Source organism: Tetrao urogallus (genome assembly GCF_951394365.1).
Source record: "Tetrao urogallus genome assembly, chromosome: Z".
NCBI classification, from domain to species: domain Eukaryota; kingdom Metazoa; phylum Chordata; class Aves; order Galliformes; family Phasianidae; genus Tetrao; species Tetrao urogallus.
Window position 1 is genome coordinate 5,730,523 of NC_136816.1, and position 14,871 is coordinate 5,745,393.

The 14,871-nt window shown below is 38.9% G+C and overlaps 1 protein-coding gene across 1 annotated transcript in view; it reads right to left on the bottom strand.

Annotated features, from left to right (window-relative positions):
* Positions 1-12,793, bottom strand: part of ELAVL2 (ELAV like RNA binding protein 2) — a gene marked incomplete at its 3' end in the record, with an annotated part of 53,029 nt that extends 40,236 nt beyond the window's left edge. The window contains exons 1-2 of the mRNA XM_079548807.1: positions 12,765-12,793; positions 227-317 (exon numbers count right to left, since the gene is read on the bottom strand). Coding sequence (XP_079404933.1) covers positions 227-298 — 72 coding nt within the window. The 5' untranslated portion in view covers positions 299-317; positions 12,765-12,793. The remainder of the gene's footprint in view (positions 1-226; positions 318-12,764) is intronic.
* Positions 12,794-14,871: the final 2,078 nt, after the last annotated feature.

A 14,871-nucleotide genomic window follows, 5' to 3' on the forward strand; every position in this document is an offset into this window, starting at 1 on the left:
AAGGCAAACCACTGCAGTATAATTTCTACAGGAGATCACCATATAACAGGTAAGTTGTCGTGGTACACCAGTGTACTCTAGACCCTGACAGAATAGAGACACAGCCTACAGCCTAGAATGAAACACAGAACAGCGTTAGCGTTCCAAATGAGATTGGAGTTTGGTATGGCCTCAGCACTATTAACAAAAAATGTAGCCTACAGAATTTAAGAAAAATCCCACAGACCCCAGTCCAAGGCTCTGCTGCCCACGAACCACTTCTAAGCAGAGAAGCCACATCACACAGTCTGACTGCCATGTTAGTTTGGAGTTGCCGTCTGCAATATGGACACAAAAGGACTGTATGTTAGATTAGCAAGATAATGCAACAAATCAGTTTGTACAAATTTACAGCAATTGCATTTATATTCCCAGCACGTCCACGCAGTGTGGCTTAATTGAATTTGAGGCAATTCCAATCTAATCTTTCCAAATTTGTTATTTTTCTTGCATGAAATAGGATGATTATTTTTAAGGGAAGATTTAAAAGATCATTACCTACACATCTACGCTGGAAACTACCATAAAAACCACTCTACCCAGACGGCACCTTAACACATCACAGCTGGGGGTTTTGGTTGGTTGTTTGTTTTGTGGTGTATTTCTCCCCCCACACATCTCGGAGTCTTCAAAACAGAACAGGAAAGACAATTTGCAATCAGCATGGAAGGTGTACCACTGAAGAACATCTCCCCTTGTATTCCTTCCCCAGTCCAGAGAAACACAGAACATGCTACTTGGCAAGGATCTAGTCCATAAGCAAAATCCTAGGTTTTAAAAATTAAAATTTTGCACAGAAGACCTTCAGAAAGGTTCCTACAGTAGGTACTCCAAGAAGGAGCATCTGCAGATATGCAAGTTGCAGGAGATTTGAGAGTTTCTCAAGTGGAATACCCAGAGAAAATAATCAGTGGAGTACCATTTCATGATGGCATTTTATTTTCTTTAGAAAAAACTACCACAAATCTAGGTGGATTTTAACTGAACACTGCTAGGAGGATATCACAAAAGCTAATGGACCATTTGCAGCTAATTACAGCTTTTCCAGATCTTAAATACAGCCACAATACTTTGCAGAAATAGGAAGAGTATTGCCATGGTTTGAGGCTGGTGTAAATTCTAACCCTTCTAACCCCGTGGTTAGCAGATGAAGAAACATATACAGTAAATCTAACTTGATCTAAAAAGAAAAAGTCAGCTTTTACAAGAATGCCACATCCAGGTTTTACAAACACATTTATCAGATTTGTTTTTATTAAACACTTGAAAAACTTGTCCTCTCATTAGTTTGTTACCAAAAACTTTGTGTTTATCTGGCTTTACATTGAGCCTTTATTTTTTAATTTAGGTTGATATCAAGACTTTTAATCATTACTGTAACTGTTCATGCAAAAAGACTTTTTGTTATCAGCTGCATTCTCAATGGCCTCAAACCAAGAACAATGCACAGACATGCATTTCTCAAGCACTCCATGGTACCCAAGTATGTTCAATAAACTGCTTACTAGAGGAGGTCTGTTATGTCTATACAGGTTTTATTAAAGAAACTGCATTAAAGTGTCAGATCCATGAACCTGACCTACCGCTGCACGCCCCAGCAAAGCAGCAGTAACTGGTATTTGCTTCCTGCACACCACAGCTAGAACGAAAATTCCTATTATCCATACGTACTTAAGGTGCATTCACTGCAGGCATCACTGAGCTCCTAGCAGAATCACACTTGTCAAAAATCAAAGTACCTCATTTCAAGTACTTCCAGCACGCGTAACACTGCTGCACAGCTTCAAAGTTAAAGAGTCTTTTTACATCTCATTTGGAAAAAACAATTCTTACCCTTTCAATACAATTTCCACCTGACCTGAAAAACAAGGAATATGGCCAACTTTGCCAAAGAATGCCATGATTTTTTCAAAAAATATTTCCAAACTAAACAGCACTAGAAGATTAAAATGGTAGCATTCCCAAGTTAAAGAAAGCCTCAGCTAGTGGACTACATATGGCAACAGTTTTTGACATTACTACCCTCAGAATATTACTCTTCAGATGGCTACAACAGCTTGGCAGTCACTGCATTCAATAACTAGGAAAAATCAGTACACTATTAAAGAAATGCAAGGTTGTCTAATATACTGAGATTCATCATAAGTAAGCTGGAAAAGGAGTTCTGCTGTTTCTTTTCAGTCCTAAAAGAGGACCCAAAGAAAGTTGCGCAGTCCAGCAAACAGTGATTGGTTCCCTTCAATAACACACTGCATTGCATCATGAATCTTTAACTAAATTCACTTTTTATTTATCAAGCACAGTTTTAAATTCAAATAGCCTTAAAAACTGCAGCATTAACTGAATCTCTGTTTCTAATTAGCTAATTTTAGTTAGCTGATATTTAATTCATGAGAATTGCCTGCATGGCAGGAAAGGAAGTAGTTCTTTCTGAGGGTTTTTTTTTTTTTTTAATTTAAACAACAGGAGTTAAAGAACATAGTTTAAGAAATCAGTATGATTTGCCATGGAACAGTTCAAGTCATAGTTTTTGTTTTTAAACAAGGCTTTAGAAAACTAAAGCAAGGCTTCAGAAAATTAAAGCAAATGAAGATCAGCAATGCCATATTCAATGGTCTGCTCCTCCTTTACCCTGAAAAATAGGTATTTTGACATGGAACATGTTCAATTGCTTATACTCAGCAGGAAACAGCAGCTAAGGCTGCAACCTGGCAGCTCTGACAACAAAGGTGAAGTGAAAAAAGAAACAGAGACTGCTGTTATCACCTCAGGCGCATACAGTAGAGAAGTCTTCAGTGCATCATACTAACAGGTGGAGATCCTCTACTATCTCTTTTTATTAATTTTCTCATCCACTCCTGTGCATTTTGTCATCAAGGGGAAATCACTTCATATGGGCTTTATACACTCAAGTTACTCCTTAACTACTTAACTGAGTTACTTCTTAGTTATACACTTAAGTTACTACTTAGAAATACCACAACAAAAATCACTGCATAGCTGTTCCAATTAAGCTATATACTTTCAAATGGTTTTACGAAATAAAGGTGATCACAGAAAATCAGCACCTTGAATCTAAGTGACCAGACACTACACATTAAACACCTGCCTCGCCTTCTCAAGCAGGTTACTACTTATCAGAAGCAACTAAAACTGCACCATGAGATTAATACCTCACAAGTGACACAATACTTCATAGACCCCACCCAAGCTCATGAAGAACAGCGTAAGACTTTCAGAATATGCCTCTTCCCCTTTGAGTACAGATAGTGCAGTGGAAGTGAGGCATCACATGTTGCTGTTTGGATAAGCACAACACAGACATAGGTTTCATGACATCAAGCAGCAGAACAAGAACACACAGACAAGAACAATGTCCTCTGTATCTTCAAATATGAAGATCAAACCAGAATTTTACTTAGCCTCCGCTTGTAATTTCTTGTAACATCTGGTCTGTAATGCACTACCTACTTTGACTATGCACCACCAACAAAAGCTACTTAGCAAGGGTAAGTGCCTAAGGAATATCCCTAAATACCTTAAATACAGAAAAACTACGGATTATTTGAAGGCTCATGGAAATGCAATAGTCCTGACATAACCTGAGTCAGTTTTGCTTTAAAAACAGAACTAAAAAAAAATGTCCTTCAAAAATACGTAAGTGCATTGTTACTTGTACTTTGATGGTTACCCTGTGTCCACAAGTAAGGACTGCTTGGAGAGTTTGTACAAACAAGTGAAGCAGTTTCACTTATTATGAAGCACCACAAAGCAGCATTTCTCCTCCAAGAGCCCTTCTCAGTAGCACATCTATTCACTTCTGTCCTTTCTTCCATTATATCATTAAAAAAATTGCAGCAAGAACTGGAACAGCAAATTGCTCCAACAAAAAATTCACTCAGCGTAAGAGGAAACTAACAGCAGAGAACCTTTGGATTTATGCACAGTATGAAGATCTTGGGATACATTATTAATCAAAATCCCTCACAGCTCCAGGAGAACATAGAATTAAGTTTCTGAAAACAGACTGTGACTGTTAGGTTGAACATGGTCAGTGTTGAGAGCAAGAAGAGTAGTCACTACACAATGACAGCTTACTGTGCAGCCCCTCAAAGGCAACATCATTAGAAGGAAAATATTCTGGCAATCATTCTGACACAGATCAGAAAACAAGCAGTACTGTTACACCTTAGCCTCAAAGGCAAGAGAGAAGGCAATGAAAGGTACAGAAGACGGATATCAAAAGGATACATGGGATGTAAGCAAAAAGACTAATTAATCCTCGTGATTAATGCTAAAGAAAATAATCTGCAGAAGTGTTCGGCAAGAAGAGAAGCAGCCAGACTTGTCTGTTTCAGGCAGGTAATGAGTGAGCAATTCTGGATGATTGAACAGGACACTCATTAGTACAGGCACATTCTTTCTACCAAGAAACACCTTAAGAGCTCCAGTACCTGCACCAAAAAGACAGAAGAAAGAGCATGTGGAAGTTCATAGGGAGCACTAGGAACATATACCTGAATCAGAAGGAATGTCTCCAGACAACAAGCAATGCTTCTGAAATCTTAGCAGTCCACAAAACACCACCAAACCTGTAAGCTGCTCTAAACAACACTGCCCCACTAACACTGCAACTGTGTGAAGAAGCCAACACAAAAGACTTTTAAGCAGGGCTGAAAAAGTAACACAAGTGCAACACCAGTAGTTACCTGTAACACCTGCGTTTTGTTGAATGATTAGTTTGAGTGAGCTTTCAGTAATGTAAAACTATGTATTTGTAATCATTCGAGTCAATTTAGAATCAAAGCACTTTTACCAAGTTAACTACTTCCAGCACAAGAAAGCATTGACGTTAGCTCACACACAAGATGAAAGAATCCAATTTAAAACTGTACTTTTCCTTTTCACTGCTTTCATTCATTTAAAAAGTTTAGGCCAGCTGTGGACAGAGTTAGGGTTATTACATCTGAATTCCTGACTACAAGTCACACTGGGCATGCGTGAACACAGACATCATTGCTGGTGAGGGTGCAAACCCCATGAAAAATATCACTAGATCACACAGAGTTCAAGTCTGAACTCTCATCCAGTTCCATCTGCCCCAGTTCTCCAGCTTGTCCAGTCTCTCTGAATATCAGCACAGCCTTCTGTTGCATCAGCCACTCTTCCCAGGATCACACCACCAGTAAACCTTCTGAAGGCAGACTCTACCCCTCCACTCAGGTCACTGATGAAGATGCTGAACAAGAACAGCCCCAGTGCAGACCCCTGGCATCATAAGAACTATTGGTGTTTATCAACAGCCAAGAAAAAGCAAACTAGTTTAGTCTGATTCAGGGAACAGATTCAAATTTAAAAGCAAACAAGACAACTTCTGATTAGAAAGCACACCTCCAAAGGCATCTTTACTTCATCTAATCTCTCACTTATGTACCCAAAGCAAAACAAAGCAAAAAAAGCAAACTTGTCTATCAAGCTTCCCAGTATCTATGATGCAAGAGGAAACGCATGAAAAAATGGGTTCCTTCAAAACATGTTTAGATAAACTCTCACATCCCTTCAATTTTCCATGACAGCACTCATCTTGCTAACAGCTCTTTGTTAGCTGCAGAGGTAGCTGGGTCCAAAGCGCAGAAGTACCAGACACAGCAACAACTCACTTTGACAGCTCTGGACCTCCCTGCCCTGGAAAAGCAAGGTAAATCCTCTTGATTCCTCTCCCATAAAGGACATTTTTTCCCCTCAGACAAATCATAAATGAAAAGTAAGCAGGGAGAAGTTTGGCAGTTAATATCCCTACTCCTTATAATCCTTGCATACATAGCGATTACTCAATCCCACATCTCCAGTCCTACAAACAGAAAAAAAGCAAACTGCTGGAAGTAAAAAGCAGCTTTCACATAGTTTTATCCTCCACACATTCTCTCAAAGCAGTGTCAGACTGGGACAACAACAGCAAGCATGCATGCCTGTATACCTGCATGAGTCCTCATCACCCAGAACCTTGAAGAGAGCCATGTTACAGTCTGCAGATAGCATTCTTCTCAGCTCTAAAACTCTTGACAAGCAAAACGTGTGCAAGAGGAAGAAACATTCAAAGAAATCTGAAACACACCACCAGCCTACAGATAGCTAAAATAAAAGCATAAATTAAAACTAAAAGACTCCTGTGAAGTCACAGGAGGCATCGTTTTGCAGGTTTCTTACTTCTGGAAAGACAATTTAAAGAGGATGAAGAACAGCATTTCCATTTTGAGAATGATACTAACAAGAGAAAACAATAAGGATTGTCCTTCCTAAGCTGGAAAGCTGAAGGTATTCTCCATTAAGATTCCATACGAGTGAAAGCAAATGAAACAGAGAAGGACAAAGTGATGTGAGTTTCATCCTGATACAATTGCTTCAGTACATTTTTAGCTGATTTATTTCAAATATTAATCCCCACTTTCCCTCCCTTGTAAAAGGGCAAAAAGTAGAGACACGGTACCAACTTGGGCAGCCTTTTTTTTCCCCTCCCAAAATCAGCATGGGGGAAGAACCAAAACAAAAGCAACACTATTCAGACTTCTCAGTCAGCATTTTCCTTTCCACCTTCTTTAAGCTAAGAGATGCTCAAATGCTGTTTACAGATGTGTGAAGCTTCCACTATTTCTTGATATCTTTGCTGAAAACACACAGAAAGGATTGAGTAAATACACCAATAAGCCATGTCAGGTAACTCAGTAAGTATGAGCAAGTGTGGCCAAAACCAGACTTCATGCATTTTTTTCTGAACACCTATTACAAGTTAAAGCTATGCAACCTAAGAAATATTCTTAACCACCTGAAGCTAACAGTCACTTATTTCTGAAAAAAAAAAAAAAAAAAATTGAACACAGCTGCGACACTCCACCCTGCCTGTTCTACCAAGAGCAGGAACTCACTGCAGTCCCTTGAATGCAGCAGACTTTCACAGTAGCAGATGAAGAGAACTTTATTTCCTCATCCAGCTATACAAGTAATGAATAATGCAACACAGATAGAACATGACAGATCCATATGCTGTACTGAAATGACTTATCTGCAAATTTGTATAATCCAACTAAAAATGTAGAGAGACTTAGGCAATTTTCCTGCTGTAAAGTAACCTCACACTTGACTGAAATCAGCAGAAAAATCTGAACTCATCTGAAGTTTTGACCTCTGCGGGTGGAATTGCTGCAAAAGCAGTAATGTGAGTCAAGGTGCCAGAACTGCTTGTAAAGTCTAAAAGATGGATAAATCATTATTAATACAGATACTTACAACTGTCTCCATAAAATAGGTTTCCAGAACCACAGAGCCACCATATATTAGCACTTCAGCTCAACCTTTTGCTGAGATACATCTAATTTGTCCTCCATCTCTAGTGTTTCCCAGTGGTCTATTTTACATTTAATGCCACTAAATTGAATAAACATTCCCATTGTTCTTTACGGGCTAGACTAATTTTTTTTTTTTATATCATTTAATGCAGTACCTTGTATTAGATGCTATAACCAAGCCTATTACAATTTCCATCTAATATATTTACACATTTCTATGTTTATTTGTTATGTCCAACCCACTAAAAATTCTATTAAGTAGGAAATATAGACATTTTTACAGCATATTCTATATTTTTTTAATTAGTTTTGAAAGGCTGACTTACAGCTGTATTAAATCTTTCTCACTGCATCGAAAGCCTGAAGTAATACTCCATTCCACAGTAACATCATGTCTAACCCAGTAACAAAACAAACAGCTATCACGGAAGTATGCTGCTGTGAAAGAGCTCCCAAGTACACAGACTTCTATCTTCGTCCAATTTATATTATTCTTTGCGCATCTTCCTACTTTGATATTAAGTGACAGGCTAGAGAACTGCTCACAAAGTTGCCAAGAAGTCTCAGGACAGCATGAAAGCAAGAACAAAGGCAATCCAATAGCACACGGCCCTGAATAATTTCATACTTTCCTGCCTTTATATGAATGCACACCGAGTTCTAGGAAGTCTCCTACACAGCCCAAAAAATTCTAACACATTCTACAGGATGAAAATGAGCCTGGCTGGAGAACTACAACACGCCGCAAAAAAAATTTTACTCAAAGAATTTTAACAGGTTGAAAATATGATACTAACATGATCTGACTCAAGATGCCCTCGCCTCTAGCATGGGAAAACCCACATGTTCTTACTTAGCGTTTCACAACAGCCATGGTCAATTCTAAGGTAGTTACTTTCACCTGGCACTTGTGTTTGAGACAAGGAAGTTAAGATGTTGTTCTTCTCCAACACTCTTTGTAATCATCTGTCAAACCACATTACTGCACCATGACACAAAGACTGACCTCTGTCAAGCACTGACTACATCAATACATCACATGGCAAACTTCAGAGCATGACACTCCTCTTGGCATGGAGATAGAAATCTCCATTTTGAAGCTTTACTATATGATTCATCATGAAGTACTTACAAACAGTATTAAATCCACTTCCACAGAACAAATAATGAATCTGGGGGGAAACAACAACGACCTGGAAGTGTTGGGAGGAGCAGAACACTCTAAGAACCAAATCATAGAATGGCCTGGATCAAAAAGGACCACAGAGATCATTCAGTTTCAACCCCCTGTGTGTGCGCAGGGTCACCAACCACCAGGCTGCCCAGAGCTACATCCAGCCTGGCCTTGAATGCCTGCAGGGATGGGGCATCCACAACCTCCTTGGGCAACCTGTTCCAGGGCCTCACCACCCTCTGAGTGAAAAACTTGCTCCTAATATCTAACCTAAACCTCCCTGTCTCAGTTTAAAACCATTCTTCCTTGTCCTTTCACTATCCACCCTTGTAAACAGTTGTCCCCCCTCCTGTTTACATGCTCCCTTCAAGTACTGGAAGGCCACAATAAGGTCTCCCTGGAGCCTTCTCTTCTCCAAGCTAAACAATCCCAGTTCCCTCAACCTTTCCTCATAGGAAGGTGCTCCAGCCCTCTGATCTTAGTGGCTCTCCCCTGGACCCATTCCAACAGCTCTGCATCGTTCTTGTACTGCAGGCCCCAGGCCTGGACACAGTACTGCAGATGGAGCCTCACAAGAGCCAAGCAGAGGCAGACAATCACCTCCCTCTCACTGCTGGCCACTCTTTTTTTTAAACGCAGCCCAGGATATAGTTGGACTTCCAGACTACAAGCGCACACTGCTGGCTCATGTCACGCATCGTATCTACCAGGCATCAGCAAGCCACTAACAACTGTTCTGAAATAGTATGCATCTTTCCTTGAGACACTTCCATCTTGCAAAAATATGATGCTCTCTGCAAAAACTTCTGAAGCACAATTTATGTTCATATTTTACCAGGAGGAAAATATAAAAACACAAAACCTGTGCAGTGGAGACAACAGCAGTCAGTGCTAGGGCAAATCTGGATGATCTACAGACCTTGGTATCAGACACAGGTTCTCATACTGTCCGGTATGATCACACCTTACTATCAGACATAAGATTCTTGAAACAGAAAGGCATGAGCAGCACTAAGTTTAAAAGTTTAAGTAGCAGAAAGGAAAAAAACAGATCCCTGTTTCAAGGAAATGCCATCCAGACTGTAATAGCAACAGCTCCAAGTTTGAAAAAGGCAGTTTCTTTAGTTGTCTGCACAGAATAGCTAAAAAAAAAAAAAACACAAAAAAACCACAAAAAAACACACACAAAAAAACAACAACAACAAAAAAAAAAAACAAAAAAAAAACATCTGGAAGAACATTATTTACTCCGCAATTCATTAGGATGGCAGCTCATCTAAGCTCTGCTCCCTAAACTTTAAGTGCACATTTTTAAAAGAACAGCATAACTAAGACTGTAGACAAATCATTCACTCGAATGAACTCAAATACACATAAGTGAGAATGGCCAAACTTTAAAGAAATCTGTCAATACAGAGTGCTGCACTGTCTCACAGAACAAGGATTTTTTTCCTCACACTGTGGTGAACTACTTCTAGGAAAATGATATTTCTTTGAACTAGCATCATCACTGTCTCTTCCTGTGCAGCAAGGAAGTCAAGATCTACTGGAATCATCCTGTAACTGTTTCTTAACATGCAGATCAGTATCTCCAGAACCCCAAGCCCTAAAAGCAATAATCTGTACATCCTGTGTGAAAGGCCCAAACCTGTATGTCATTGTCCTACTACATATGTACAACATTAAAGAACACAGGATAAGTTATTTTTAAATTAACGCAGAAGTCAAATGAGTCAAATTATTCCTTTCACTCAGGAGACATGCCACACGTTGAACAGCAGGTTTCAGCTTTTTCCTTCCTCACACAGTACACCTCATGCAACTGCTCTTTAAGGATTGTTTGTAAGCAAACAGCTTGTTGAAGAATGGACTCAGCACACCCAAGTACCAGATCTTCCTCTTCTCTCAGCAGCTGGTAAAGTTTCAAGCTCCTACTACTAATGTGAACTGTCATTAGCATTGTTTCAGTGACTTATTCAAAAGGAAGTTCTCAGAAGGTTGCTAAAATCTTAATGAATTGTAACAGAGGTTTGAAAAAACAGATGAGCCAATACTGCTAATTCATTTTTCACTGGTGTGAGATAAAGGGGTTCCTGCATTTTATTTTCAATGGAAATCCAAAAGAGTAGATAAAAACAAGCAGAATGCCTCAACATTAAGACCATACAAAGTTCGAAGAAAGCTTCCTTCCTCCCTAGATCTGCAGACAATGACAGCAGCTCTCAAAGCTGTATTTCATTTAGCTGATGAAACTGCTAAAAATGTTTAGGTACAGAAAGTGCTTAAACACAAAGTTTCTCAAGAAGCAGAGACTGTCCTCACAAAAAAAAAGACATTCCATATGGTAACTATTTTTATCCTGTTAAGCATCAGAGGTTAGAGAAATCACAGAGATGTCTCCAAACTACCAGCTCCTCAGCTGATTTTTTAAAAAATCTTTCACATAAAGAAAAAGCAAGTTGGAATCATTTTTAGCACTAAAATAACTCAGACTCAAGAACTATATAACTCCTTCAAGTTCATTCAGCTTCCGTATCTTATCAGCCTTCCTAGTAAGGAATTAGAGGAAAATCAAGCATGATAACCTTTGGCAAAAATACCTAGAACATCCACAGTTGATCTAAGACAGTTCTAATTTATTGCAGCTGCATCTAATGAATCACAAAGAAAAGCTTTCTGCTACAATGCAAGCAATGAACCTCAGAGGCTACATACTCACCAAGTTACCAACAACCCATGACTGTTCTCACCATCAGGTATAGAACAATCTCTGTACCGTAGCTAAGCAAGTGCAACACTGAAAACACTGCTCTGTTTTATAATCTCTTTGGATATATTACTGCCATGTTATCAGACTAGGTAAGCAGCTTGATACATTCACTGCTGCTAGAAGACCACGTCTGATTCCTCAAACCCACAATAACTTACCTACTTTATACGATAAGGAAAAGCAGCAGTCTTCCTTCCTGATAATTCATACACAGATACCAACATAGGAGCCTGTGATCAGCCAGACTGAAATTGGGTGAATAAACTAAGCTGCCTATATGACTACCATACGAACCTTTCCAAGAGGAGAGACTGTGGTCAATCTGAAAACATCAGTCATGATGCAGCTTTGGTGAATACAAAAATCATGCTGGGATTCTAGACAGAACTGCCTAGAAGACTTAGAGCAAGAGGGTGGTACAATAAGCCAGTGACTGAACCCTGGAGTTCAGAATACTGTCAGTTTTCTACACAAAAAACTTGAAGCCTGAGTAGTTTGTTCGTAGCCACCAAAAGTTGTCAGCTGGTTGCCTTTGATATATTAGCACATCTTTATAAGGTTGCTGTTTGTTTTGGATTGTATTATGAAGTTCACTATCTCTGCCTCTATTTACAAGCATTTCTCCAGTCTTACGGGACTTCTCTGGTTTCCTAGCTAATCACTACAGCTACCAGGCAATCAGTGAGCAAAATTCTCCATTAAAAAATAAACTTAAATGAGAGTAGTTTCAATTACTTAGTGCCTCATAATTATATACAGTTACTTGATCTTCTTTTACCTTCTTCATAACAAAGGGGACAGAAAGAAGGAGGGTAGTGTAGTAGAAGCTTCAGGAGCTAGTAAAAGTTTTTAGCTCTGACAAAGATTTATCCACGCAACGGGTACTTCAAAAAGTACCATCTTCTCAGAAAAGAAGCAAGCTTAAAGGTCACTCTACAAGGAATTAACACACATGCTGAAGAATAGAAACTTCATTTTGACACCTGCATTTCTTGTTTGCAGCACACTCCACATGTGGGAGGATTCATAGATCTGCTGGAGATATACAGGAGGAATGGAAGAACAAAAACAAGCATTTGGTTTAATAAGTACTACAATAAACTACTTGTTTATGCTACCGAGGGCATCAAGCTTTTTACCTCCTTAATCAGAGGATGCATGCCATTCACTCAATATCCTTAAGGCAACCCTTCAGAAAGAAGCCAGTGGCTCTGACCACAGAACAGTCTTCCAACTGAAGACACAACCAGGTATTTCAAGAACAAGCTCACTGCTAACATTAGCACTACAGCCTAAAATATCAAAGATTGGTTTTGGTGCTGTCCAAAAAAGAAACTGAAATCTAAAAACAATTTCAGGGGAAACATTTATATTCTATTCAGGAGTATCAATAAATCAATTTCAATATTACCTGTATGGCAAATGCTCTAAAACCCACCTTACAGCAAACAGTAAGTACTTCCACACACACACACACACACACACACACTCTCTGCTCCCAGATTCCTATAACCAGGAAAGAACAAAATGCTGTATGAGAAACCATCTTTTAACAGTAAAAAGCAGAAATCTCAATTAAAAAAGTCAAGGAGAAAAAAACATCTTCAATTCTAATGTTATTTTTCTTTAAAAAAAAAAAAAAAAAAAAAAAACAGTAAGTGGTGTGGTATCCCAGCTGTCACACCAGTCTGTTACATTCTAATTTGCTTATGCAAAGTACAAATTGTTATATTTTTCTACCAAATTCACTACAATAAGTGGGTTAACTACAGAGACTAACATTATTAGCAAGACTTTCCTCCAAAGCATTGAGAAGAGGTATGAGTTCGACATTTATTGAAGACAGGTGTCAGAGAAGCAGCAGCAGGAATCTTTCTACAGACCTCAGCAAGGAGTAAGTGGTAGACACGATTCAGCTGGCTGAGAGAGAGCCTACCTGACAACGAGAAAAGTACTATCAGCTGTTTGCAAGACTATTACAATGGCTTCTCTTGACCCAGAACTAACTGCAACCCCACAAACTGATTTACAAGATTATATTCACCTCTGCATGCAATCTGCTCCTAGGACTCCTGGTTCCTCCTGGCTTTCAAATACGTCTTCACAAATTATTCAATCATACACAATCACAGGAATATACTAAGAATATTTTCCTACCTACCACCTCCTTAAAACAAATTCCTTCACCCCACAAAGTTGCAATTTCAAACACTGGTGCTTGACAAGACTAAGAGAACTAAAGTAACACCAATCAAGTTCTTAGAGGGAATTCAATCAGAAAGCACCTATGCAAGCACTGAATTTATTACCCAATGAGAGCAGATTATTCCACTGCACAAGCTTAGTGCAGTGTGACCCCCAAAAAACTCAGAACAGCCCCTTTTCATTCATGTACTTCATAGCAAAACCTACTTAAAATTAAGGAAGTCCCACATCTGCATTACATTACTAAAATTTATATGTAAAAACATGAAACAGGAGAATATTCCAAGTCAAGCCTGACAAACCAATCCCATTTCATGCTGTAAGTGATGATAATGACAAAAGCTTTCATCAGGTAAGCTCTAACACATTGGGAGCTCTCAGCTGCACAATCTTCAACTTTTACAACTTGCATATTTAAGTATTTCACTTCCCATCATAATAAAAAGACTGTTAACATCTGTTAACATCTGTTAGCATCTTATAGAGAAGTCAGCCTACAGCTTTTTCAGAAGTGACTTTTACATACACAATACTATAGCTGACAATCATGGGATGACTGAGAGGACAATCAAATTACTTGTCCTAGAAAAAAACATGCCTTCATCTGGAAATTCTATCTCAGTTCTGTATACAATACTATCTCCAGGTGGAAGACTTTTTGGAGCTTTCTAAACTTAGGGAAATTGGTATATTATTTAAATGAAGGAAGACTGATGTCCTAGTAAGAGAGAGGTAATCCCAGGGTTCATCAAATGTATGGTCACCTGCAAGTAGCAGAGTTCAACAAAATAAAAGCCAAACAGGTTAAATGAGTTTGAACAGTTACAGAAGACTTTACGGAAGGCTCTGAAAGAAATTCTCCGGGTGAAATTTATGCATCAGACCAAAAGCCCTCATTTTGCAGACCTTGCATTCTTTACCCTCCGAATCTTCTGTTTCCTAGAAGTTTTCTGAAGTTGAAATTCATCTTGGTTAAGCATCATACGTACACACTACTTGTTGGAGTACCTGCTCTGGTAGCTATCCTCCTTTTGAAATGCATTGATAAGGAACCAAGAAATCCAGAAGGCCTGATCAAAGAGAAAGCAAACAGTATTTTCAATGATACACTTTCAAATTCTTCCCATGGAAGATGGGCAGAATACAAATATGAGTTCAACTGTTAACGATGCAAACTCTAGATACTACTACCCAGCAAATATTGTTTGAATTTGTTAGGACACTCAAAATCTTATTTCATCCCACTTCTGTGATACTGTAATGGCACTTCTATCACCGATGCTAACAAGGGACCCATTTGTACCTAAGAACACTGTGCTAAGTCTCACAGCTTTGCAACA